This window comes from Aquarana catesbeiana, linkage group LG01 (genome assembly GCF_042186555.1).
Source record: "Aquarana catesbeiana isolate 2022-GZ linkage group LG01, ASM4218655v1, whole genome shotgun sequence".
Taxonomy (NCBI): Eukaryota; Metazoa; Chordata; class Amphibia; order Anura; family Ranidae; genus Aquarana; species Aquarana catesbeiana.
The window spans coordinates 475,105,303-475,133,174 of NC_133324.1; the positions used below are offsets into that span (position 1 = coordinate 475,105,303).

At 42.4% G+C, this 27,872-nt stretch overlaps 1 protein-coding gene across 3 annotated transcripts in view; it reads right to left on the reverse strand.

Moving 5' to 3' along the window:
* Positions 1 to 21,277: 21,277 nt before the first annotated feature.
* Positions 21,278 to 27,872, reverse strand: part of SNX30 (sorting nexin family member 30) — a 127,129-nt gene continuing 120,534 nt past the window's right edge. For all 3 annotated transcript variants that reach the window (XM_073591379.1, XM_073591389.1, XM_073591384.1), the window contains exons 7-9: positions 26,877 to 26,963; positions 25,296 to 25,451; positions 21,278 to 22,155 (exon numbers count right to left, since the gene is read on the reverse strand). In XM_073591379.1, coding sequence (XP_073447480.1) covers positions 22,096 to 22,155; positions 25,296 to 25,451; positions 26,877 to 26,963 — 303 coding nt within the window. In that variant the 3' untranslated portion in view covers positions 21,278 to 22,095. The remainder of the gene's footprint in view (positions 22,156 to 25,295; positions 25,452 to 26,876; positions 26,964 to 27,872) is intronic.

Sequence of the window (27,872 nt, forward strand, 5' to 3'; positions counted from 1 at the left end):
CCCTGTCACAGAGCTTATACATCTTGACCCCGTATCTGGCACGCTTGCTGGGAAGGTACTGTTTGAATGACAAGCGGCCAGAAAATGTAATCAGGGACTCATCAACGCAGACAACTTGATGGGGAGTAAACAAGTCTGCAAAACGTTGGTTGAAGTGGTTTACGAGGGGCCGAATTTTGTAGAGCCGATCGTATCCAGGGTCTCCACGAGGACGACAGAGTTCATTGTCATTGAAGTGCATGAACCGCAAAATCTGCTCGTATCGTGCCCTGGCCATGGTGGCAGAGAACACGGGCGCATGGTAAATTGGGTCAGTGTACCAATATGACCGCAACTTACTCTTTTTATTCAAGCCCATGTTGAGGGAAAGGCCCAGAAAGATCTTAAATTCGGAGACAGTAATTGGTCTCCAATCTCTGGCAAGGGAGGAATGGGGATTAGCGGCGATGTGTTGACCAGCGTATAAATTGCTTTGGTCCACAATAGATCTATATAGATCTTCGGTGAAATACAGCGAATAAAAATCCAGTGGCGTAAAATCAACCGTTTTCACCTGAATTCCGGGTTGGCCAGTGAATGGGGGAAGCACGGGTGCTGCAGAAGTGGTGGGTTCCCAATTCGGATTGGCGAATGCAGCAGGAAGGGCACTATGGGCACGACGGGCCTATCTTTGTCTTCTTGGTGGCAGCGGGACACTACTTGTGCTTGCCACCTCGCCAGCTTGAACTGCACTTATGGGACTCGCCACGCCACCACGTGATACTGCAGTGCTGGATGTAAGACCAGGGTGTACTAGGCCGCTGGTGCTTGCCAGTTCACCAGAAGGAATAGCGCCACTAGTACTTCTCTGCTCCATACGAGAGCCCTGCGGTTCTTGCACTTCAAGGACAGAAGAAGAAGATTGGGGTCTGGTACGCCTGACCTTGGCAGGGACCACAACTCCGTCGTCAGAACTATCTGTCATGGAGCCGCTGTCCTCTACAGGATCGTATTCTGAGCCTGAATCTGACAGATGAGTGACTTCCTCTTCACTATCTGTCATGCCCAGAAACGTGTAGGCCTCTTCACTAGTGTACCTTCGATTTGCCATTTTGGGCTCTAAATTTAGGGGTACACTATTGAGACTCACAGGCAAAAAAGCTCCTGACTGTCAGCAACTGTATCAAAACGCTACCAAAAAACTGTTAGCGATCGCAGGGATCAGGCCTGACTCTGCGAACGCTGCAGTTATGTGTGCTTAGTGTTTTGTAAGTGTCAGTGATCGATCGATACTGCACTTGGGTGGGCTGGGCAGGGCTGGGCCGAGGGGCAAAACGCAGGTGCTAGCAGGTATCTGGGCTGATCCCACTAACACTGTGTTGATGGGAACCCTAAACTGCTGGGGACGCTAGTATAGATCTGATCGGATCAGATATCGATCCGCTCAGATACTATAGCACTAAGGGAGGTGTATGCTGCGTGCGTGGGTGTTAGCGGTACTGGCGCTAACCTGGCGCTGCCTGGGGCGACGCAGACCTTATCTGACCCTAAAAACTTAACTTATATCACTTATACGGTGATCGCTGGTGAAAGGGTTAACTAGGGGGCAATCAGGGGGTTAATACCTTTATTAGGTAGTATATGGGGGTCCCTGTCGCTATAAAACACTGACAGCAAACCTATATACTTACCTCCCTAACTAGTGTCACCTGTGTCACTAATACAGCGATCAGAAAAACGATCCCTTAGCGACACTGGCGATGGGGGGTGATCAAGGGGTTAACCTTTATTAGGGGGGGTTAGGGGGGTACCCTGGACCTAAAGGGGGGTACCCTAGACCTAAAGGGGGCTAACCTAACTGCCCTAACACTTATAACTGTCACAAACTGACATCAATGCAAAAAAAAAAAAAACTGCTATTGGTGTCAGTGTGACAGGGGGTACAGGGGGGTGATGGGGGGTGATCGGGGGGTGATGGGGGGTGAAAAGTGTGCCTGGAGTGTTCTACTGTTAGTGCAGTGTTGGTGCACTTACTTGGATGTCTTCTCTCCTCGGCGCCGGATCGAAAAGACCGGCTTGAGGAGGGATGACATCACTTCCTCTCCCTCTATTTACATTACAGAGGGAAAGGAAGCTTTTCATTCGCCGGGAGCGATCGGGAGGAGGTGGCCACGAATGGATGGCCTCCCCCTCACATCCCATCGCCCGGGAAGAAATGGCGACCGCCTCGGGCACCGGGGGGGGGTCCGATCGGACCCCCCACCTGCGGAAGGCAGATCACGTATATGTACGTGATTCTGCCTGTCCGTGCCACCTTGCCAACGTATATCGGCGTGAGGCGGTCGTCAAGTGGTTAAATCGCTGCGCATCCTCCAGCATGTACCCAACACTGTGGTCGAATAGTTCTGGAGACTCTTCCGTGCATGATGGTGGGGCTAAAGAAGGAGTGACTGTGGACAAGGAGCCGGTGGAATAGGCCGCTTTGGCAGCTGCATTGGAAGGCAAACTACTCTGAGCCTGGGTGACAGAGGATGAGGAGAATGAGGATGGCTTTATTATCCACTACACCAACTCTTCTGCATGTTCTGGCTCAATAACATAGCCAGCAGCAGAAAAAAAGGACAAGCATGTCCCACGGTCACCTGCAGAGGATGTACCATGTCCACAACCAGCACTGTTGACTGTAAACACAGAGCCTGCTTGCCCTCTTTTGTGGCCTTCTGGACATGATGTATATTTTGTTTTGCAACACCACACTACACTGTATTAGATTCTGTGTACACCATCAGAAAAGTAGTAGCAACTATACTACGGCTGCACTGTATTGTGTACTGTGTACACCACCAGAAATGTAGTAGCAACTGTACTACGGCTGCACTGTATTGTGTACTGTGTACACCACCAGAAGTGTAGTAGCAACTGTACTACGGCTGCACTGTACTGTGTACTGTGTACACCACCAGAAAAGTAGTAGCAACTGTACTACGGCTGCACTGTATTGTGTACTGTGTATACCACCAGAAGTGTAGTAGCAACTGTACTACGGCTGCACTGTATTGTGTACTGTGTACACCACCAGAAAAGAAGTAGCAACTGTACTATGGTTACACTGTATTGTGTACTGTGTACACCACCAGAAGTGTAGTAGCAACTGTACTACGGCTGCACTGTATTGTGTACTGTGTACACCACCAGAAAATCAGTAGCAACTGTACTACGGCTGCACTGTATTGTGTACACCACCAGAAGTGTAGTAGCAACTGCACTACGGCTGCACTGTATTGTGTACTGTGTACACCACCAGAAAAGTAGTAGCAACTGTACTATGGCTGCACTGTATTGTGTACTGTGTACACCACCAGAAAAGTAGTAGCAACTGTACTACGGTTGCACTGTATTGTGTACTGTGTACACCACCAGAAAAGTAGTAGCAACTGTACTACGGCTGCACTGTATTGTGTACTGTGTACACTACCAGAAAATCAGTAGCAACTGTACTATGGCTGCACTGTATTGTGTACACCACCAGAAGTGTAGTAGCAACTGTACTACGGCTGCACTGTATTGTGTACACCACCAGAAAAGTAGTAGCAACTGTACTATGGCTGCACTGTATTTTGTACTGTGTACACCACCAGAAGTGTAGTAGCAACTGTACTACGGCTGCACTGTATTGTGTACTGTGTACACCACCAGAAAAGCAGTAGAAACTGTACTATGGCTGCACTGTATTGTGTACTGTGTACACTACCAGAAGTGTAGTAGCAACTGTACTACGGCTGCACTGTATTGTGTACTGTGTACACCACCAGGAAAGCAGTAACAACTATACTACAGCTGCACTGTATTGTGTACTGTGTTTACCACCTGAAGTGTAGTAGCAACTGTACTACGGTTGCACTGTATTGTGTACTGTGTACACCACCAGAAGTGTAGTAGCAACTGTACTACGGTTGCACTGTATTGTGTACTGTGTACACCACCAGAAAATCAGTAGCAACTGTACTTCGGGTGCACTGTATTGTGTACACCACCAAAAGTGTAGTAGCAACTGTACTATGGCTGCACTGTATTGTGTACTGTGTACACCACCAGAGAATTAGTAGCAACTATACTATGGCTGCACTGTACTGTGTACACCACCAGAAGTGTAGTAGCAACTGTACTAGGGCTGCACTGTATTGTGTACTGTGTACACTGCCAGAAAAGTACTAGCAACTGTGCTATGGCTGCACTGTATTGTGTACTGTGTGCACCACCAGAAAAGTAGTAGCAACTGTACTACGGCTGCACTGTACTGTGTACTGTGTACACCACCAAAAGCGGGAGCGATCGGGAGGAGGTGGCCACGAATGGATGGCCTCCCCCTCACATCCCATCGCCCGGGAAGAAATGGCGACCGCCTCGGGCACCGGGGGGGGTCCGATCGGACCCCCCACCTGCGGAAGGCAGATCACGTATATGTACGTGATTCTGCCTGTCCGTGCCACCTTGCCAACGTATATCGGCGTGAGGCGGTCGTCAAGTGGTTAAATCGCTGCGCATCCTCCAGCATGTACCCAACACTGTGGTCGAATAGTTCTGGAGACTCTTCCGTGCATGATGGTGGGGCTAAAGAAGGAGTGACTGTGGACAAGGAGCCAGTGGAATAGGCCGCTTTGGCAGCTGCATTGGAAGGCAAACTACTCTGAGCCTGGGTGACAGAGGATGAGGAGAATGAGGATGGCTTTATTATCCACTACACCAACTCTTCTGCATGTTCTGGCTCAATAACATAGCCAGCAGCAGAAAAAAAGGACAAGCATGTCCCACGGTCACCTGCAGAGGATGTACCATGTCCACAACCAGCACTGTTGACTGTAAACACAGAGCCTGCTTGCCCTCTTTTGTGGCCTTCTGGACATGATGTATATTTTGTTTTGCAACACCACACTACACTGTATTAGATTCTGTGTACACCATCAGAAAAGTAGTAGCAACTATACTACGGCTGCACTGTATTGTGTACTGTGTACACCACCAGAAATGTAGTAGCAACTGTACTACGGCTGCACTGTATTGTGTACTGTGTACACCACCAGAAGTGTAGTAGCAACTGTACTACGGCTGCACTGTACTGTGTACTGTGTACACCACCAGAAAAGTAGTAGCAACTGTACTACGGCTGCACTGTATTGTGTACTGTGTACACCACCAGAAAAGCAGTAGCAACTGTACTATGGCTGCACAGTATTGTGTACTGTGTACACCACCAGAAGTGTAGTAGCAACTGTACTACGGCTGCACTGTATTGTGTACTGTGTACACCACCAGAAAAGTAGTAGCAACTGTACTATGGCTGCACTGTATTGTGTACTGTGTACACCACCAGGAAAGCAGTAGCAACTATACTACGGCTGCACTGTATTGTGTACTGTGTATACCACCAGAAGTGTAGTAGCAACTGTACTACGGCTGCACTGTATTGTGTACTGTGTACACCACCAGAAAAGAAGTAGCAACTGTACTATGGTTACACTGTATTGTGTACTGTGTACACCACCAGAAGTGTAGTAGCAACTGTACTACGGCTGCACTGTATTGTGTACTGTGTACACCACCAGAAAATCAGTAGCAACTGTACTACGGCTGCACTGTATTGTGTACACCACCAGAAGTGTAGTAGCAACTGCACTACGGCTGCACTGTATTGTGTACTGTGTACACCACCAGAAAAGTAGTAGCAACTGTACTATGGCTGCACTGTATTGTGTACTGTGTACACCACCAGAAAAGTAGTAGCAACTGTACTACGGTTGCACTGTATTGTGTACTGTGTACACCACCAGAAAAGTAGTAGCAACTGTACTACGGCTGCACTGTATTGTGTACTGTGTACACTACCAGAAAATCAGTAGCAACTGTACTATGGCTGCACTGTATTGTGTACACCACCAGAAGTGTAGTAGCAACTGTACTACGGCTGCACTGTATTGTGTACACCACCAGAAAAGTAGTAGCAACTGTACTATGGCTGCACTGTATTTTGTACTGTGTACACCACCAGAAGTGTAGTAGCAACTGTACTACGGCTGCACTGTATTGTGTACTGTGTACACCACCAGAAAAGCAGTAGAAACTGTACTATGGCTGCACTGTATTGTGTACTGTGTACACTACCAGAAGTGTAGTAGCAACTGTACTACGGCTGCACTGTATTGTGTACTGTGTACACCACCAGGAAAGCAGTAACAACTATACTACAGCTGCACTGTATTGTGTACTGTGTTTACCACCTGAAGTGTAGTAGCAACTGTACTACGGTTGCACTGTATTGTGTACTGTGTACACCACCAGAAAATCAGTAGCAACTGTACTTCGGGTGCACTGTATTGTGTACACCACCAAAAGTGTAGTAGCAACTGTACTATGGCTGCACTGTATTGTGTACTGTGTACACCACCAGAGAATTAGTAGCAACTATACTATGGCTGCACTGTACTGTGTACACCACCAGAAGTGTAGTAGCAACTGTACTAGGGCTGCACTGTATTGTGTACTGTGTACACTGCCAGAAAAGTACTAGCAACTGTGCTATGGCTGCACTGTATTGTGTACTGTGTGCACCACCAGAAAAGTAGTAGCAACTGTACTACGGCTGCACTGTACTGTGTACTGTGTACACCACCAAAAGTGTAGTAGCAACTGTACTATGGCTGCACTGTATTGTGTACTGTGTACACCACCAGAAAAGCAGTAGCAACTGTACTACGGCTGCACTGTATTGTGTACTGGGTACACCACCAGAAGTGTAGTAGCAACTGTACTATGGCTGCACAGTATTGTGTACTGTGTACACCACCAGAAAAGTAGTAGCAACTGTACTATGGATGCACTGTATTGTGTACTGTATACACCACCAAAAGTGTAGTAGCAACTGTACTATAGCTGCACTCTATTGTGTACTGTTTACACCACCAGAAAAGTAGTAGATACTGTACTACGGCTGCACTGTATTGTGTACTATGTGCACCACCAGAAAAGCAGTAGCAACTGTACTACGGCTGCACTGTATTGTGTACTGGGTACACCACCAGAAGTGTAGTAGCAACTGTACTATGGCTGCACTGAATTGTGTACTGTGTACACCACCAGAAAAGTAGTAGCAACTGTACTACGGCTGCACTGTATTGTGTACACCACCAAAAGTGTAGTAGCAACTGTACTATAGCTGCACTGTATTGTGTACTGTTTACACCACCAGAAAAGTAGTAGCAACTGTACTACAGCTGCACTGTATTGTGTACTGTGTACACCACCAGGAAATCAGCAACGGTACTACGGCTGCACTGTACTGTGTACACCACCAGAAAAGTAGTAGCAACTGTACTATGGCTGCACTGTATTGTGTACTGTGTACACCACCAGAAGTGTAGTAGCAACTGTACTACGGCTGCACTGTATTGTGTACTGTGTACACCACCAGAAGTGTAGTAGCAACTGTACTACGGCTGCACTGTATTGTGTACCCCACCAGAAAAGTAGTAGCAACTTTACTACGGCAGCACTGTATTGTGTACTGTGTACACCACCAGAAGTGTAGTAGCAACTGTACTACGGCTGCACTGTATTGTGTACTGTGTACACCACCAGAAAAGCAGTAGAAACTGTACTACGGCTGCACTGTATTGTGTACTGTGTACACCACCAGAAGTGTAGTAGCAACTGTACTACGGCTGCACTGTATTGTGTACTGTGTACACCACCAGGAAAGCAGTAACAACTATACTGTGGCTGCACTGTATTGTGTACTGTGTATACCACCTGAAGTGTAGTAGCAACTGTACTATGGCTGCACTGTATTGTGTACACAACCAGAAAAGTAGTAGCAACTGTACTATGGCTGCACTGTATTATGTACTATGTACACTACCAGAAGTGTAGTAGCAACTGTACTATGGTTGCACTGTATTGTGTACTGTGTACACCACCAGAAAAGTAGTAGCAACTGTACTACGGCTGCACTGTATTGTGTACTGTGTACACCACCAGAGAATTAGTAGCAACTGTACTACAGCTGCACTGTATTGTGTACTGTGTACACCACCAGAGAATTAGTAGCAACTGTACTACGGCTGCACTGTACTGTGTACACCACTAGAAGTGTAGTAGCAATTGTACTAGGGCTGCACTGTATTGTGTACACAACCAGAAAAGTAGTAGCAACTCTACTACGGCTGCACTGTATTATGTACTATGTACACCACCAGAAGTGTAGTAGCAACTGTACTATGGTTGCACTGTATTGTGTACTGTGTACACCACCAGAAAAGTAGTAGCAACTGTACTACGGCTGCACTGTATTGTGTACTGTGTACACCACCAGAGAATTAGTAGCAACTGTACTACAGCTGCACTGTATTGTGTACTGTGTACACCACCATAGAATTAGTAGCAACTGTACTACGGCTGCACTGTACTGTGTACGCCACCAGAAGTGTAGTAGCAACTGTACTAGGGCTGCACTGTATTGTGTACTGTGTACACCACCAGAAAAGTACTAGCAACTGTGCTATGGCTGCACTGTATTGTGTACTGTGTGCACCACCAGAAAAGTAGTAGCAACTGTACTACAGCTGCACTGTATTGTGTACTGTGTACACCACCAGAAAAGTAGTAGCAACTGTACTACGGCTGCACTGTATTGTGTACTGTGTGCACCACCAGAAAAGTAGTAGCAAGTGCACTACGGCTGCACTGTATTGTGTACTGTGTACACCACCAAAAGTGTAGTAGCAACTGTACTATGGCTGCACTGTATTGTGTACTGTGTACACCACCAGAAAAGTACTAGCAACTGTGCTATGGCTGCACTGTATTGTGTACTGTGTACACCACCAGAAAAGTAGTAGTAACTGTACTACAGCTGCACTGTATTGTGTACTGTGTACACCACCAGAAATGCAGTAGCAAGTGTACTATGGCTGCACTGTATTGTGTACTGGGTACACCACCAGAAGTGTAGTAACAACTGTACTATGGCTGCACTGTATTGTGTACTGTGTGCACCACCAGAAAAGTAGTAGCAACTGCACTACGGCTGCACTGTCATGTGTACTGTGTACACCACCAAAAGTGTAGTAGCAACTGTACTATGGCTGCACTGTATTGTGTACTGTGTACACCACCAGAAAAGTACTAGCAACTGTGCTATGGCTGCACTGTATTGTGTACTGTGTACACCACCAGAAAAGTAGTAGTAACTGTACTACAGCTGCACTGTATTGTGTACTGTGTACACCACCAGAAAAGCAGTAGCTACTGTACTATGGCTGCACTGTATTGTGTATTGTGTACTGTGTACACCACCAGAAGTGTAGTAGCAACTGTACTATGGCTGCACCGTATTGTGTACTGTGTACACCACCAGAAAAGTAGTAGCAACTGTACTACAGCTGCACTGTATTGTGTACTGTGTACACCACCAAAAGTGTAGTAGCAACTGTAGTATGGCTGCACTGTATTGTGTACACCACCAGAAAAGTAGTAGCAACTGTGCTATGGCTGCACTGTATTGTGTACTGTGTACACCACCAGAAAAGTAGTAGCAACTGTACCACTGCTGCTCTGTATTGTGTACACCACCAGAAAAGCAGTAGCAACTGTACTACGGCTGCACTGTATTGTGTACTGTGTACACCACCAGAAGTGTAGTAGCAACTGTACTACGGCTGCACTGTATTGTGTACTGTGCACACCACCAGAAAAGTAGTAGCAACTGTACTAGGGCTGCACTGTATTGTGTACAGTGTAAACCACCAGAAAAGTAGTAGCAACTGTACTATGGCTGCACTGTATTGTGTACACCATCAGAATGCACTACGGCTGCACTGTATTGTGTACACCACCAGAAAAGTAGTAGAAACGGTATACCACGGAATGCACTGTAGATATAGGCTACACTGGATGCAGAGTAAATATATATATATATATATACTCTAGACTGACTGTATATATATCAATCAAATACACTGCCACTAACTGAATAACCTACCTGCTTAATCTAAATCAGTGATATGCAATTAGCGGACCTCCAGCTGTTGCAGAACTACAAGTCCCATGAGGCATAGCAAGAGTCTGACAGCCACAAGCATGACACCCAGAGGCAGGGGTATGATGGGACTTGTAGTTTTGCAACAGCTGGAGGTCCGCTAATTACTTATCCCTGATCTAAATAAAAAGCTATCTCTCTGTCCACACCAACAGCACTACACAGGGCCAACGTGTAGGCAGCCTTATATAGTGTGGGGCGTGGACTTAGTCCCCCTGAGCCATGATTGGCCAAAGACACCCTGCCTTTGGCCAATTTTGGCTCTCTTAGCAAAGGGCACTGGGATTGGCCAAAGCATGCAGGTCAGGTGCATGCATTGGCCAATCATCATACAGCAAAGCATTGCGATCTCACAGTGCATTACGGGGCGTTTCACGGCACTGGAATTTCCCGCGAACGCCCCATAATGTTCACTGTTCTGTGAACGGGCCAACACCCAATGTTCGAGTCAAACTTATGTTCGACCCGAACATCAAGCTCATCCCTTATTTTGATACGATCTCCTGTTTTGTCTCAGATTGTAGGCCCTAGACAACTACTTGCATCTAGGAGAGATAGAAATCTTGAGGACAGTTTGGTACATTCTGAATTTGTGCATACCCCATGAAAAAACTGGTTGACAGATATGCCTTGTATCAATGGCATGTTTCCTTGTGGCCATTGCCATATATGTGGATTTGTGGAACGCACTGACAGCTTCACGGATGCGGATAGGCAAAAAGTGTAGCATATTAACCACATAAGGACTGAGCCTCTTTCTGAGATTTGTTGTTTACAAGTTAAAAACAGGTTTTCTTGCTAGAAAAATACTTCCTCCAAACCTCCAAACATTATGCATTTTTTTTTTCTAACTCCCTAGTGAATAAAATGGCGGTCGTTGCAATACTTTCTGTCACACTGTATTTGCACAGTGGTCTTACAAGTGCACTTTTTTGGGAAAAAATACACATTTTGAATTAAAAAAATAAGACAAGAGTAAAGTTAGCCCATTTTTTTTATATTGTGAAAGATAATGTTACACAGAGTAAATTGATACCCAACATGTCACGCTTCAAAATTGCGCCCGCTCGTGGAATGGCAACAAACTTTTACCCTTAAAAATCTCCATAGGCGACATTAAAAAAATTCTACAGGTTGCATGTTTTAAGTTACAGAGGAGGTTTAGGGCTAGAATTATTGCTCTTGCTCTACCGATCGTGGCGATACCTTACATCTGTGGTTTGAACACCATTTGCATATGCTGGTGCTAGTCACATTGTACACGCGTTTGCTTCTGCACACGAGCTCGTCGGGACGGGGCGCGTTTAAATGTTTTTGGGTTTTTTTTCATATTTATTTTACCTTTTTTCTTACATTTTTACACTGTTTTAAAAAAAAAAAAATTGTGTCACTTTTATTCCTATTACAAGGAATGTAAACTTCAAACGTCAAAAAGACCTGAGATCACATATTTACATTAAAATGCAATAAAAAAATTTAAAAAATTGTCATTTAAAAAAAAAAAAAAAAAAGGCCCTTTGAGAGCTATGAGCGGAAGCGACGTTTTGACGTCGCTTCCACCCTGCAGTGATATGGAGACAGGTGGGGGCCATCTTCCCTTCACTTGTCTCCATACCCAGCAAGGGGACAGACGTGATCGCCTCCACCGCTGCCGACGGCTCCGGTAAGCGGAGGGGGGGGGGGCCTTTCCCGCCACCGATAAAAGTGATCTCACAGCGAATCCGCCGCAGAGACCACTTTTATCTTAAACTGGACCGCCCGTTGAAAAGGAGGATACCGGGGTTATGGCAGCTAGCTGCTGCCATAACAACTACATCCTCATTCAAAGGACTGACGTATAACAACGGTGGGCGGTCCAGAAGTGGTTAAACAGTTCATTAACTGTAGTACTGCCTGGGTCCTCTATATCCTTGAGTGCCCCTGCAAAAAATTCTATGTTGGCAAGACCAAACGCCAACTTTGTGTCCGCATCGGTGAACATCTGGGCAGTATTAGGAATAAAAGCAACCCTGAACGGGGCCCTATTGCCAAACATTTTGATACCTTTCACAATTCTTCCCCTCATGGCCTTAGAGTGGAAGGTTTTTTTGCTCTTACTTTGTCCAACTGCGGTAGATACTTTGACACAGTCCTCCTGCGGAAAGAAAAAGAGTGGATTTTTTAATTACAAACAATGATTTCTAAGGGAATCAACAATTCATTAAATTAGCAAATTTTCCTTGACCCCTAGACCGGGTTATTAATAAGAAGGAATGATCAACGGTCCTGATTGATGAACTCCTTTGGTTGGAGTTCCTCTTTAGCTTCTCCCTTTAAATGTATCATCCTCGATGTTCCCACTGCTGTGGGTGTTTGTTTCTGGTTATCTGGATGAATTGCCCAGTTGGATGAAATCTTGGTACCCTTAAGACCATATCCAGAACATATTTGCACCGATCTATGATTTTTTTTTTTTCCATTTTGAATCATGATGTGGGTTCTATATCACTGTGGCTATTAGCGGGTTAAGATCCAAAGGGGAAGAGCGTTGCTCCCCATTATAAATCCTGACAAAGCTCACGTGACCCAGTGTCAGGACTGGCTCAGCCCTTCCTTCTCTGAGCTGGCCGCTCAGCTGTCGGATAATTGCCAGCTCTCATCTCTCTCCACAGTTAACCAGCTGTTGTGGATCTGCTCGTCAGTCCCGCCTACTTAAAGATCTCCATTTCTGCCTTCGCCTTGGTCACATCACAAGAAACCATCTCCTGCATTCCTGTTTAAAGACTGGCTTTGCTGACATCCCTTCTGGCTCCTTATCCTGGTTGCTGTTCCTCTACTTGGATCCCTGACTTCTGCTTGGCTGATTACCCGATCTGGTTACTGAACTCTGGCTTGGCTGATTACCCGATCTGGTTACTAAACTCTGGCTTGGCTGACTACCCGAACCGGTTACTGGACTCTGGCTATGCTTTGACTACGCTTACTCTATTTGCCTTTTTATTTTTATTAAAAAACAAGTGTGATTTTACTGTACTTCTGTCTCGGTTTGGTTCACAGTTTGTGACACCCAGTGAGCGAAATGCATCAACGTCATCACGCCATGTGACCCAGCCTCTCCAGCTCAATACACGGCTCGTACATCAGCCGATCCATATCGTCCCGAGTGGACCAGACAGCCCCTGTGAGGATTCCTGAATGTCATCTACCCAGTGACCCATTGAGCAGCGTTTGGATTCAGCTGTACTGTGGGTGAGATTGTTGCATGCAACGCTGTTCCCGGATATTTATATTAATTTATTGAACCCAATATTGCTGTGTGGATACCTCTAACAGCCTGTGACGCTTTGCTTGCTGCTCATCTTCTTCCCGTTATCCTGGCTGCATGCACGCTTTTTGTTTGCCTGCTCATTGCCATATGAGCTTTTTCCATCGCGTGTCTTTGCGCGCTTTCAACTCACCTATATGTCTTCAGTTTTCTATCATCATTGTGGAATCCCAGCATCTACTCAAGTCTGCCTATTCATGGACTGTTTGGCCTTTTTTTTTTGGCTTTACCCTTTAAAGCGGACACTCTCCCACATGTCCATCAGCCATAGCCACCCCTGAGTTGCTGGCATGCCCCTAGACATTACACATTTGCTGCCAGCACATTGGAATGATTGGATGACTGCTTGAGAGCCCAGGTTGTTTTTAAATTATTTCCTGACAACGTTGTCATGAATGTTTTATTGATGGTATGGTGAAGGTTTTGATTCTGCTTTTTTGGTAACTATTTGAATCGCTGAATAAAATATTTTGATTGTATATATGCTGCAGTGAGTTTCTATATGGAGCCTCTCTTTTTGACTGGAGTTCCTTTCTGAGCTGCAGTTATTCATTCTTGTATATTGATTATTTTTGCTCCAGAAACCCCACCGATCACTAGAGTGAGTACGCCACTTACTTATCTGCTGTACTTTAAGTGACGTACAGTATATCCCTTTTTTAACTATTTGTACTGGTATAAAGATCTACTGCACATTCTTCCATCTCTGCTCCTGAGGCCTGTGCTTTAAAGTGTTATGTCTTGTTTTATTGGCATAAAAGGGAATTTCTGAACTCCATCCAGAACACAGTTAAATCCATTAATGATGCATTCTTCCCAACATGGCCAGACAGCATGGTTTATTAGAATCAAAGCATGTCTTAATAATTTAAAGAATACACAGGTGCAAGTGTTGGGGACAAGAGAGAAAAAAAAAAAGCAGACACTAAGTTACAATTGTGCTGACAATTTGTTTTCCTCTTAATAAGGTTGCCCATTAAATACCAATCAATACAATATAATTAGCATTGTGATAATGAACACAAACATTTTTATTATTGCTGACTGAGATTTTCCAAAATGTCAAATAATTTCTGCCACCAAAAAATTGTCCTATATTTAGGCTAAAAAGGTAACAGTCCCTTTACTACTACTGATAAATTGATGGGTGGGAAACAACATAGCAAAATAGAAATGCCAACAGGCTCACAAAAAAGCACAATGGTTAACACTCATTTATGCTTGAGGCAGCCTAAGTGCATATCAGCTAAAGCCTGAACATGCACCTGGGAGAAGTTGGAGAACGTGTGCAATGAGCACGCACATAGTGGAATGAGCTGTGATGGGGAGGCCCTATCCTTAACCTCTTGGGGCCAAGATGTGTGTGTGTGTGTGTGTGTGTGTGTGTGTGTGTGTATATATATATATATATATATATATATATATATATATATATATATATAACACACACATATATATATATATATATATATATATATATATATATATATATATATATAAATATATGTAGCCTCTTGGTGCCGAGTGGCCGCATATTTGCGCGCAATAGTGCAAATACAGCTGTGACGAGAGTACGTGCTCCTGGCATATTTACTGGCGGCTAGCGGGAAACTCCCGATCATTGCTTGAGGAGCTTTCCGATCATGTGAGTGCAAATAATGGCGGTCACATGACCATAAGCCCTGCCTCCCGATATTCTAAACCTCTTAAAGGGCTGGCAGGCACTGGCTCCAAGGAGTTAAGGGCGTAGGAGCTGAAAAAAGGTTGTCTGATCCAGCTGGCAATTGTGAATTTGGAAGTAGGATGTTCTCTACAGGGACCTACAGACAGAACAAAGAGGGACTTATGCTGGCCATACACTAGTAGATTTTAAGACAAGAGTATTTGTATGAGAATACTTTGTACATTCAAAGAATGGACGATTGCCATTTTAAAATTTCACTTGTGCTATGTTATTGGCAAATCCCCCCCCCCCCCCCCCCCCCTAGGCCTCACCCCTTCTGATTTTGCATGGTGGACAAACAAGGGGCTTTTGCATATTGCTGATTTTTATGCCCACAGAGGGGTTCTGTCACTTGAAACTCTTAAGGAAAAACATGCTTTATCATCAACAGAATAATATTGATATAATCAGATAGCCCACTTTATCCCTTCACTGAAAAGGGTTTCCGATTTATCTACGACAATCCCAATGGAATACTAATAAAAATTATGCCAGCGACTATGTATGTTTATTAAGCTTTAAAACACAGCTGCAAGCACTAACACGTTCCCATAAAGATGTGTCCAATATACAATAAATCTAAGTACTTCCTCACATATAGCATGCAATAATAGTACTTAACATATATAATAGTGCTGGTTGTAGTTCAACTTCATGCAATGTCCGAAGAATGCTATAAGCGTATAACATATAAGTAGTGCAGTCCTTATATTCAATCCAGTGAAGATGTTCAATGGTATAATGCCATCCAGCACAAATCCTTTTTCTGCTTGTAATGCTCCTTTGATCCTAGTAGTATATCACCACACTTGTGCTCCCTCCCTTATGGATATGCTCTCACCTTGCTGCGTGTGACCTTACATTTTAGCTTGGTCAAGCTTTTAGCTTCTCCCGGGCTAGATTGACGTAATCTGCGTCTCCTGTGTCTCCCTTTAATGCTGCCTTGCACCAAATTAGTCATCTCAAATAAGTAAAACGGAAAAACGCCAATAGTGCTTATACCTTTAAAACGACCTGTCTTTATTAAAAGTTTAAAAAAGGTACACACATTTTTCAGGTGCTACCAGCGCACCACTCTAATATACATATGTGTCCGTGATACTGCACTAGCCGCAAAGGGTCTCCCTCTTCACAAAAAGTTCCAGGTGATGTACTGTCCTGTTGCCCCTCCCCTACATCACAGGGTCTCATGACTTCCTCAGGGGGATTTTTTGATTTTTTTTTTTGCACACACATAATAAGGCTGTGTAGTCGCATTGTTGGAGAAGGATTTATAGCCTGCCACATAGATTTAATTCCCAATAGAATATCTATACAAACACATTGATACCTGTATGGGGTACATATCCAAGGTTTACAGCATTCTGACCTCCACGAATGACAAACTTCCTTATATGGAAAAATGAAAACAGGAGGGGTCTTAGACCCTGTGGAGTGGCATAGACTGGCACAAGAGCTGCAAAATCACTAATAGTGGCCAACTACAAAGTACGAATATGATGGTCCCCGCTAGCATTGCCCAATGGGTGCCGGAAACCTCCCTCCTGTGTTTTCGGGGGTGTAGGCAAGAAGGAATGATGTATCATGAATGGTGGATGTGCGCAAAAGTTTGCAAATTCTGGATCTGCACCTACAATTTTATCGATTCCCTCACGGGGACTAATTTGACTAAGTCCCTGCAACACGCATTTCTCGGACATCCAGTTGGGGGAGCCCCGAGACCCATCCAATGTCCAATAGCTTTCATTTTTATAGCAGCTAGAATAACGATGGCAAGATCTTGGAAATCCCCTGTGCCATCTTTTGACCTCTTAAAGAACAAACTGTCCTGGATAATGGTAAACAAACACTTCTCTGCCATTCTGCAGGATAAGCTTCCTCGACTTGAAAAAACATGGGACCCCTGAATAACCTACCTGACGGAGACAGCCTCGTCCAATTGAGGCAAGCCTCTTAGTGCCCTAGGGGAGGCACGCTTTTCCTTTTCTTCTTTCTTTACCTCTTTCCTTCCTTGTCATTTTCTCGTCTTTCCATTTATTAAACCTTTTGATAGTTTTGGAGAAACATAGGACTGCTGGTCAGCCACCATTGATCCCACTCCCTGTCTGAGGGCTGTATATGCAAACAAAAAGACCAGCTACCGTGATCAATCCATGGCTGGGATGACCCCTCGGCCTAGATGAGGATAATGCCCGGTCATGCCGTTCCTCTTCGGAGGATGTATTCTTTGTTATTAGGAAATATAGTCACAGCCCAAACTTACGTTATACCAGTTCCCCTGCGATCAATGGTGTATGTCACTAATGCTGTCATGTACCAGTACTTTTCTTTACTGTATTGTACGGTTGTAACCTTAATAAAAATGAGTGGAAAAGAAAATTTCATTTGCATTTAATATTTGACTTTAAAGTGTAATTCCCAAACGAAAACCACATGCTTTGAATGTTCTCCTGACTGTAGTTAAAAACAAACATCAAATTTGACCCCACTAAATATTAGAAAAATCGAATGAACATTCCTAAAATGGAAATCTATATGTGTATGGCCAGCATTAGTCTGCTAGGTAGACCCCAACCATATCAGGTACTGTAGGGCCATTTTCTTGTCATGTTTTGGGGCAAGAGGTGAAAAGAAGAAACCACTTTAGTTAAAATGGAGGGTTTTGGTCTCAAAACCACCTTGTTCCCTGTGCAAAAAAAAATAAATAAAAAAAAATGCTCTTAACGAGAAAGCGCTGCCAACTCAGATACGGACATAATGGTGACTAGGAAGGTGAGGTCTTCCAAGGGAATGTTGCTAATCGGTTCAAAAGGTTGGCTTTGAAGAACAGAGAGCACAAGGTTGAAATCCAAAGGTTACACAGGAGATCAAATTGAGAAAATCCCTGAACAAAAAAGTGTTGATTAGAGATTGTGAGGCAATAGGTTTTTGCAAGAAAATGGATAAAAGCAGAAACCTGTCCCTGGAGGTCAAAACCAGACTAAAGAAATGCCAAAAGACACCTGAACGAGTATTCCCTAGAGTTCAGCCATATGTCTTTGCATGCAAAGTAAGCCTTCAATGTGCAATTGTAAATCCTGCAGAAGTTGGATTTTGTTGCTGTAAGTAAAGTGGGAACAAGAGAGTCAGTTAAATTCAGCAACTGAGAAGCAGGAGGGAATACAGGCGCTTGGACCAGTAAGTCTGGTGTGTTTGACCAGTGGCTGTCAGAGATGTATGAATTGTATGTAGCCTCAGCTACATACATTATACAGCACTGTGTTCCAACAGCAGGACGGGGACTTTCTGTCCTGCTTCCAGAACAAAATGGAGTCGGGCTAAGTACGGCTCAGCCATTCACAGGAACTCTGTATTTTAGGCTCGAGTTCCTCTGATTGGCTGAGGTGGAGAAACCGGTGGATGATGTCACGATACCCCCTCAGCCAAACAGAGGAAACTTTGCATTCATTCAAAAAATAAAAAGCTTTGCTTCAATGGCTGAGCAGTGCTCAGCCCCACTTGATTTTATTCCAGAAGTGGAACAGGAAGTCCCTGTCCATCTGTCAGAACACAGCACTTTATTCTATATGTAGCTGCTGCATGTTTAGTGAAGGAAATAGTTTGTTTGGACTAGCTTGGTCCAAACAATTTAACTTCAGTAAAACCTGCCGTTAGGCTTTAAATTACTTTATTTTGGTCCAAAGCTGGGAGATTGGAAGGTAAAATGACAGAATGGACCAAGCACTCTGGGAGCTCATGGGCCCATACAGGCGCAAACGCTAACAGATGTCCCCCCAACTCTGAGTGGACGCACAACAGGATCCTTAAAAGAGGCATTATCCCCATAGGAACTTTTAAGGTGCTTATTGAGAACTGAAATGGCAGGATCCATTATCAGAATAGCCCATTTCTTCTTAAAATTTTCCATAGGACACATTTTAGCAAAAATCCTGAAAGACGTGAACACCCTCTCAGGGTTAAACTATCCTTCATAAAATTTACAATCAGTCTGTGCATGTATGCGAAAAATCTTTTGTAACCTGGTCAGCTTCTTAGTGCCCAATAGGGCTTGTTTTGGCTCTGGAGAATCGGGTGCTGCTAGGTAAAGACTAGTGTGTCCAAAGTAAAAATCATTTTGAGCAAAGCTGTAGTTTGTAATTCATAAAAGGCAGAGGAAGTAAAAACCTTTGCGGTTTCCGTTAGAAAATAAGGGCCCTAGATGCTTTTCTCCACATTATCTTCAAGAAAAGGAGGGTATGTCTCCGATTCCTGAACAGGGTTCAGAGGGAATAGAGGATGTTTTGCGTTTCTAGAAGCATTGAAAGTTTTCCAAGTACAGTGCTTCACATTGTGTTTACACTGGAAGTGTAGTAGCATCATGGCACTTCTAGTCATTGTGGAGGCTCCGAATTTACCTGCAGCAGCAATGATCTATTGTTCGATTGCACAGCTGCATGGGGGGTCCAGCCACTTAAGAACAAACATGTAGTATAAAAATGTAAATCTGCTGGTAGTATATACAGTATAACATTAGTTTGCTTCCCCTCTGTGTTACATGGGGCAACATGCAAAAACAGCTGGCACACCTGAACTACTGAAAATCTGGAAACTGCAAAAAAAAGTTCATAATAAACCTTTATTAAAAACTTTTAAATCTTATTGAGTTTAAACTGTTAATGTACTGTCACCAGCCCACTTTCTTTCACCTTTTCAGCAGTCTCATTCTGAGCATGTGACGCAAGTTGCTTTGGCAATATTCTAAAAGGTTGAACTAAAGTGTAGATAAAAAGCTCTTCATGTAATCTGACTCTCAAGTGAGTAAAGATTGTAAATTCTCCCAGTGAAGTGCTCCAAAAAAACATCAATAAAAGGCACTTTTTGTGCTTTTGCCGTCATTCATTTTGTTTAAGCAAGCATTGCAACCTGGTACAATAGAAACCTCCACAATGTTGTAATTTTGTCAATACCAGCATAGCCACAAATGAGCAATTATAAGCTGCAGGACATCGTATTCCTAAAACTCATGCCCTACATTTAAGCATATATGTGGACCCTTGGCACAATTAAAACAAATAAATACTTTGCCCATTAGCCTATACAAATATAAAAATGTGGCACTTAAATGGTGCATATATGTACTATACAGACAAAATTAAACCCGTTGGGTTACCTGGATGTAGTCAGATATAGCTTTTGTTTTTCTTTAGAACCTGTACACTGTATTGCAGTAATGTGTGGCAAAACACAGGCATTACTGTAATGTGTCAAGCGCAATTCAAAGTGCTGTTTTTTTTTTTTTATGCATGGCAACAAACGTGTGGTGGTGCGCTTTAGTGCACTGTGGGGTAAGTATTTTCTAAAAGGTGCATTGGTGTGCCATCTAGATTCAATACCTGTGGAGTAATCACAATTTATATTATAAACTAGATTCCAAAACCCCAGTATCTTTTTTTTTTTTTCGTTAGGCGGCTGGCTTTCTTATAAAAGTGGTCCCAGTGGCAGATTTGCTGCAAAATCACTTTTATGTGTTTTTTTTTTTCCCCCATGTCTACTGTCAAATAAATAAATGTTATAATGAACAGCATATCTGTGGCCGCATAAAAAATAAAATAAAAAAACACCAGCTTGAAATCCTAAACTTAAAATGAAAATGTTACAAAAGTGTGACATTATGGAAAAGAACTACCAATGACTTTGCCAACTATGTGTGTGAAAGTGCCCAGGTCAAAAATGGATAGTCACACTCATGCAATTTTGCTATGAAATTTACTGACCTAAGTTGGCAAATGAAGACATTAAATTGTCATTTTTCTTCTATAGGATTACTGGAGGGGGTAAGATTGCTCCTCACATACCACCGGCATTTTAAATGGCATCACCTGATCTCTAAGCTTTGTGTCAGCATTTTAAATGTCTTGTGCTCCAGTAGACTCCTGAATTCCACCCATAAACGCCATCAACATTTAAAAAAAAAAAACGGTTTATGAAAAGTGATATCATTTTTGGTGGCCTAACAGTTTGAGTTGATTTGATCCATTAATATTAGCTGACACACAAGTGATAAAAAGGGGTCATGTGAAGCCCAATACTGCTTTGATTTATTTTGGATGGCCATCCACCTGATCTTCATCACCAGCTGCCATTCCCCCTTGTGTTCATAGGGTGTGTGACTGGTATATGGTCTTTCAATAACAAGCACAACACATTTTCAGGTGTGTTTTATTATTTAAAAAAGTCATAAACATATTTACTTTAAATTTTTTTTCTTTTTTGCTTGGACAATCAAAACCATTAACAAAAAAATAACTTCTGGACCAGTTGTTCCCTTTAATTTGCTTCAGATAAGGCCCCAATGTAAACAGAACTCTCCCGCTCTAATCTGGCTCTATGGGATGAAATATAAACATGTTGAAGTTTTTACAGCTTTAAATTTTGGGGGAAAAGAATAAAGCACGTCGAAGGGGAACTTCATGCCACCAACACAGTTCATGCGAACATCAGGAACTCCTGGTAAGAAGGCAAAAGAAACTGTACAACAGGACTATACAAAAAAAAAAATAATCAGTGATGTTAGTCCTCTGAAAGATATATAGAAAAAGAGGTAAACACCATAGAAACATTTTTTTCTGAAAACACTCCGTGACAAAAAAAAAATGGGAAGCTGCATTGCTGTGGGACTTTAAATGCCTTCAGTGGCTTTGTTGTAAAAGATAAAGCCTCTTCTGCTTAGTGTTACGCAAGTGAAAAGCTCCTCCAGGCTGAAGTGGTTGGTGTGAGTTTCATATTGTGTCCAGGCCTCTTAGCTCAGTGAAAGCAGCTTTTCATGTAGGAATTTTCTAGAAGAGCAGTAAACACACATAATAAACTTAGAAAAGGGGAATTGGGGGGGGGTCAAGAAAAGTTAAAGTTTGGTATATTTGCTTCATAACAACACAAGTGAAGGGTCCTTCAGGCTGTTAGCTACACGCCACACTGTATGAAGAATTGTGCAACAGGTTTAAACGTAACGCCAGATAGTCTTCATTTAGGCTCTGGTTTGTCTTGCAACAGCGGTATAATGGACTCCCATGCAGTAAGGCACTAATAGGAGGGACAAAAAACAAGTGTAAGGGACAGAATTTCTGGCTCTAAATAATTGTTTGCCATTTTTTTCACATCCTTGTAAAATATGGTGAATCATTTTGGAAAGTAGTTTTTTTTAGCCTGCATTTAATTTTTTACCATAACATCCATAACAGCTATTGTTATGTTTTGCACCATGTGGCGGACAAGAGGCTGACAGTTGCAAATGGGAAAAATGGGCTTTGCCACCAAGGAAGTAAAAGTGTACTTCACAGTAGAATTTAATTATAAAATGCCAGTCTTCATAAGGTGCATAAAACTGATTCATTAAGGGATTTTCACCCACAATCTGTATTACCGATCCCCAGCACAATACACAGTGCTTAGGAATTAGTAATAAACGTCCCCCCTTAGGCAACAAGCAGCTGACATTTTTGTGTGGCTGCACGCTCTCAGTGCTGGCTGTAAGATATGACATTGTGATCACGTGCAAGCTGCAGGCTTTACTGACATAAAGGAAAGCTTTCAAGCATCAATAATGCCATCTATTAATAACGTTACTGTCAATATCAGGTGCACTATTAAATATAATCATCATTTGTGCATATATCAGCCTATACTCAAAACACAGCATTTTTTTTACTAAAACAGCATACCATAAAATGCATTATATGCAAAAATGTATCTAAAAACAATTTCAGTATACAGATAGGAGTTTAACGACACATGCTGTTTCTGCTAAATTTAGCCTAGGCATTAATGACCGCTGGGAATGAAAAGGTAATTCATATGGCATTCTTGGGGTCAGAGTAGAGCTGCAAGATTCTGGCTAAAATGAGAATCCCGATTCTCGCAACGTAACATCATCTTTCGCATTATACAAAAAAATTTGGCTAACTTTATGGTTTCGTTTTTTTTTTTTTAATTCATTAAAGTTTATTTTTTTCCCCCCCAAAAAATACATTGGAAAGACTGCTGCGCAAATATAGTGCGACATAGATTAAATTATTGCAACGACCGCCATTTTATTCTCTAGGGTCTCTGCTAAAAAAATATATATAATATTTGGGGGTTCCAAGTAATTTTCTAGCAAAAAATACTAATTTTAACTTTTAAGCAACAAGTGTCAGAAAAAGGTTTAGTCTTTAAGAGCCCTTTCACACTGGGAAGCGGGCTGCGTCAGCGGTAAAGCGCCACTAGTTTTAGTGGCGTTTTACAGATGCTGTGTGGGAGCAGGGCGCTTTTAACCCCAAAGAAGGGGGTTAACAAGGGGTTAGAAGTGCCTGAAAAGCACCGCTACCGAAACGCTTTGCAGTCACTGCCCATTGATTTCAATGGCTGGCAAGGTGCGAGAGTGGTGTATACATCGCTCCCGCACCGCCCCAAAGATGCTGCTTGCAGGACTTTTTTTTCCGTCCTGCAAGCGCACTGCCCCAGTGTGAAAGCACTTGGGCTTTCACACTGGGGTGACTTGAGAGGCCCTTTTCAGGCGCTATTTTTAGCGCTAAAACGCCTGAAAAGTGCCTGCAGTGTGAAAGGGGTCTAAGTGGTTAAACTGCCCTCATCTACAGACCGAAGTTCATCCCTTTGATCTAAGAAGGAAGTGTTATTTTTCTGCCTGGATTTATTTATTTTTGTCAGCAGTCAGAAGTGAGCAGAGAACTCTGCACTTATTACATAGAATCGGGAAATGCTTTTTTAAGATCGGAGGGGGGGGGGGGGGGGGGGGATCGCGATTTAGATTCTTTAACGATTAATCGTGCAGCTCTAGGTCAGAGGTCTTCTTTTCTCTCACAAGCTAAAGGCATTAAGGCTTGTGTCTATGGGCCTCAAACAGGTTTGCTATAATACACCCTCCTTAGTAGCATCTACTGCTGGCATGGAAATTTATGCAACTCACTCCCCTTCCTCTTACAAGTATTTTGTGGTTTATTCATAAAGAATTGCACTCATAATATAAACCACATTTTTCACCATAGTTAATCTAACACCAAACAGATGTCAGTCTCCACAAGTCACCTACACTTTGCATATCTGAAAAATATCATCACAGTATGCTTTGAAATGTCCTAACCTTCAAGAAACATAACTCATGGGTAATCAATTATACAGTAAGACCAGTAACTATAAAAGCAGCTATTCCTCATCAACTGGTAAAAAATGGAGAGTACATAACCCTGTAAAAAAAGCAAAAAGTTGAATACTTTTGAAAGTTGAATGCTTTTTCAGCTGCCTTGTCCTCTACTGGGGTTTATGGTTTCTCTCGCTGGTCACCTCTGTGCTCTGTAGTAAAAGTGTCTGGCAGGTGGAACCACAAAGTGAAGTGGGGGACATGCTACCTCACACACCCCAAAGTGTTGGATAACAGCAACTAAATAAAATCTTAGCTTAGCAAGAGGGGGGGGGGGTGTAAATTGATCTGTTGCAGAAATTGCATCATGCAACCATCTTGACCTGATAAAAAGTTTCTCCCCAATCTAATGTGAGAGAGTTTATCAAATAAAACTAGTACTGAGCGGATATCAGATATTTGTGCTCAGAATGGGAAATGGATATAAGATTTTAGAAACCATACAGAGTCTCAGGTCATTTGTGTGAACTTATTCTTGTCAGTGTCCTTGCAATCAAAGCTCTCTTTAATAATAAATGTAAAAATGAAAAAAAAAAAAAAAACAGAACGTGCCCAGGATATTTTAAGTGGTTGTAAAGTCTCTACCTTAACTTGCAGCTACAGGTAAGCTTACATTTAGACTTACCTGTAGGTACAATGAGCAACACGTTTAGGAGAAATTCACATCGGCAATAGCCGATGACGTCACCTGCATATGCGCAGTGATGCTCTGCATTCAGGGTATGCAGTATCCTGTGAAATGCAGGGCCATTTAAACAGCCAAGGAAAGAAGACCAGGTGAAGATGGAAGCCCTGGCAGCAGAAGCTTCCTTTGAAAGGGAAGTATGTCGTAATGTGCTAGTATGCAGTACATGCTACCAGATTAAGGCATAAACCTGCAGGGTATCCATTTTTTTTGCGGTTTACCACTGCTTTAATGGGTTACATATATACTTATAAATGAGGGCGCTAGTCAAAAGACAAAAAAAACCACCTCACAACATTAAAATATGGCAAGCATTAATTATAAAACATTTATTCTCTTTACCTTTTCATAATATTGAATGTTTTTGTCAGCCATTCCCATGAGCAGCTGGCGAAAATCTTGTCTCTTGTTATTCTGCCACCTATCCATGTCCGCTTTCAAGTCTGCATTGAAGCATTCTACTTTGTCCTGGCACTTCTCCACTTCAGTTGGCACTTTCTAAGAAAATGAAGTTAGCAATTCTTTAAGTTTCCCTTTCATGTTCAGTAGCAAAAAAAAAAACAAAAAAACAAAAAAACCCAAAAAACTTTCATGACCTGACCCAAATTTTGAAGTTTTAGTATGCAGCCGTTTACTTGAAGGTAACTTTTGAACGGTTTTATATACAAAAATGTTTTTAGCATTTTTAAGTACATATTCTTCGGGATCTTTCTTTGGCAATTTATTAAAAAATATATATAAAAATAAATAAATGTGGCGCTTTCTCAGTGAATAAATTATGCTAATATATTGAGACAACAAGCGAACCAATAAACAAACAAATAACTAATTCAATAATAGCAAATAAAGTAATATGTGCGAAATACTCCTCACTCAAGCAGTGAATATACAACCTTCACAGTGAAAATACATTCATTCACAATAACAGGCGTATTTAAAAATTATTGCTGGTGAGTGGGGACCCAGGAGGGGAGCACGGAGTGTCACCAAGATCCACACTAACTGCGTATTTTGTACAAGTTCAACCCACTATTTGGATGGACTTTATATGATTGCACTTTATTTGTTTTGCACTATAATCGCACGGAGCACTTTATATTGTTAAGCAATACTTAACATAGCAATATGTCATTGATTATATTAATATATATTAATGTAGGCACTTTATTACTATATACTGTATTAGTATTCGGTGTTTACAAGAGCAGCGCTGAGTAGAACATCTATTTTTCATTTCTTAAACCCTGTTCACGAATGTACATTTTAAAATTACATCTTTGCAAGCTTGTAACAGTTAAAGCTCCTGTCATTTTTGCCACCTATGTGCCACTTGGGAGATTTCCCTTCACTTCCTGTCTGTAGCCACAATAGGATGTGAAAGGTGATCTCTCCAAGGTGGGGAATATTACCTTTGAGACAGTTGTCACTACAAGTGTCTCCCTTGGAAGGTTATTCCTGTCCTAGTGACAACTCAAACATTTTGGATTTAGCCATCACTTTCTTTCCCAGCGATATTGATCATCAGGGCAGATACTGCAGAGAGCAGTAATCTCTCTAGTGGTGACACAGCAATAAATAGCTGATAGAGGTAAAAAAAAAAAAAAAAAAAAAAAAACTGATCAGTGTTAAAGAGATCATTGTATAATATTGTTTAGTGTATTTTGTAACAGGCATACCTCTGCAGCATGTGTGTACAAGACTACAAAAGAACTACACTCCATTCAGATTTCAAAAATATGGTCCTGACTGACTACAGGAATGTCATGTAGTCAGCTCACCCCTGTTATATAGCTGCCCATTCAATACACAATCATAGATTATTCAGATTCATACGGAGGTTCAGTCACTAAAATTTTAAAGAAAAAAACAAAAAAAAAACAACAACAAAGAGGAAGAAAAAAATGAATCGAATATAAATCTCACCCCAATTCTTTCTTCTCTTTTCAAGGCTGCAGCGTCCTGTTTAGCCTCATATTCTGCTTGCACTTGATCCCTTTTTTTTAGTACATTCTAGAAATATAGCCATACAGTTATTAGTTAGCAGCTTGTAGGATGCTTTTTTGCACAGATAAAAAAAAAAAAGTTATTAGAAGAAACAAGCAAGCAACTCAAGAAAATTAATGTGTAACAGTGTATATTTAGATCCTTAGTTCTGGCTTCTCTTTGAACACAAATAGTACAATCATTTTTAGGGCTCGTTTACCAGGTGTGGTGGGATTGCTTCCCAGCAAAGTCCCACTGCAAGACAAAGCAATATGACAGACGTTGTTGTACTGGTGTTAAAGTGGTTCTAAAGGCAAGATATTTTTTCACCTTAATGTATTCCCTGCATTAAGCTAAAATATGTCTCAGTAAGTTTTTTTTTTTCAAATCTTTTATTTAGTCAAAGGGTATGGTTCAATGATACATAAAAACATGAACAGTTTTGGCATATAATACTGCATAACAGATATTCATTATAAAAAAGATAAAACATTGTAAACCCAGGATGACATTATGTCTGACTACCCGAGGTATCGTGTATATGCCAGGCTAGATGTAAGGAAGATAGAACCTTGGGGCCAGGCATGGTTAAGGAAAGTCATAGCCAAAGCACTAAAGTGTACTAATAGGGCGGGGCCACGAAACCAGCCCAAATCATTTTTTCAATTCTATATAGAAAAAAGAAAAAAGGGGGCGGGAGGGATTGGAGAAGGGATGGAGAGATACGAAATGTGTGGTCACGAGCCGCATAGACGGCAGACTGGATTCAGGTTTGGTATTTCTAAATACAAAGTGTACTCAGGGTCCTAGTAAGGTAGATTTAGTTGGCAGGGTCACAGTCAAAGAGGGGTCTACCGTCATCAGAGAAGACGAACATGTTCCAGAGCGTCCAAATCTTGGAGTAGGGTATTTGTTGGTGGCGCGCCGAGAGGATGA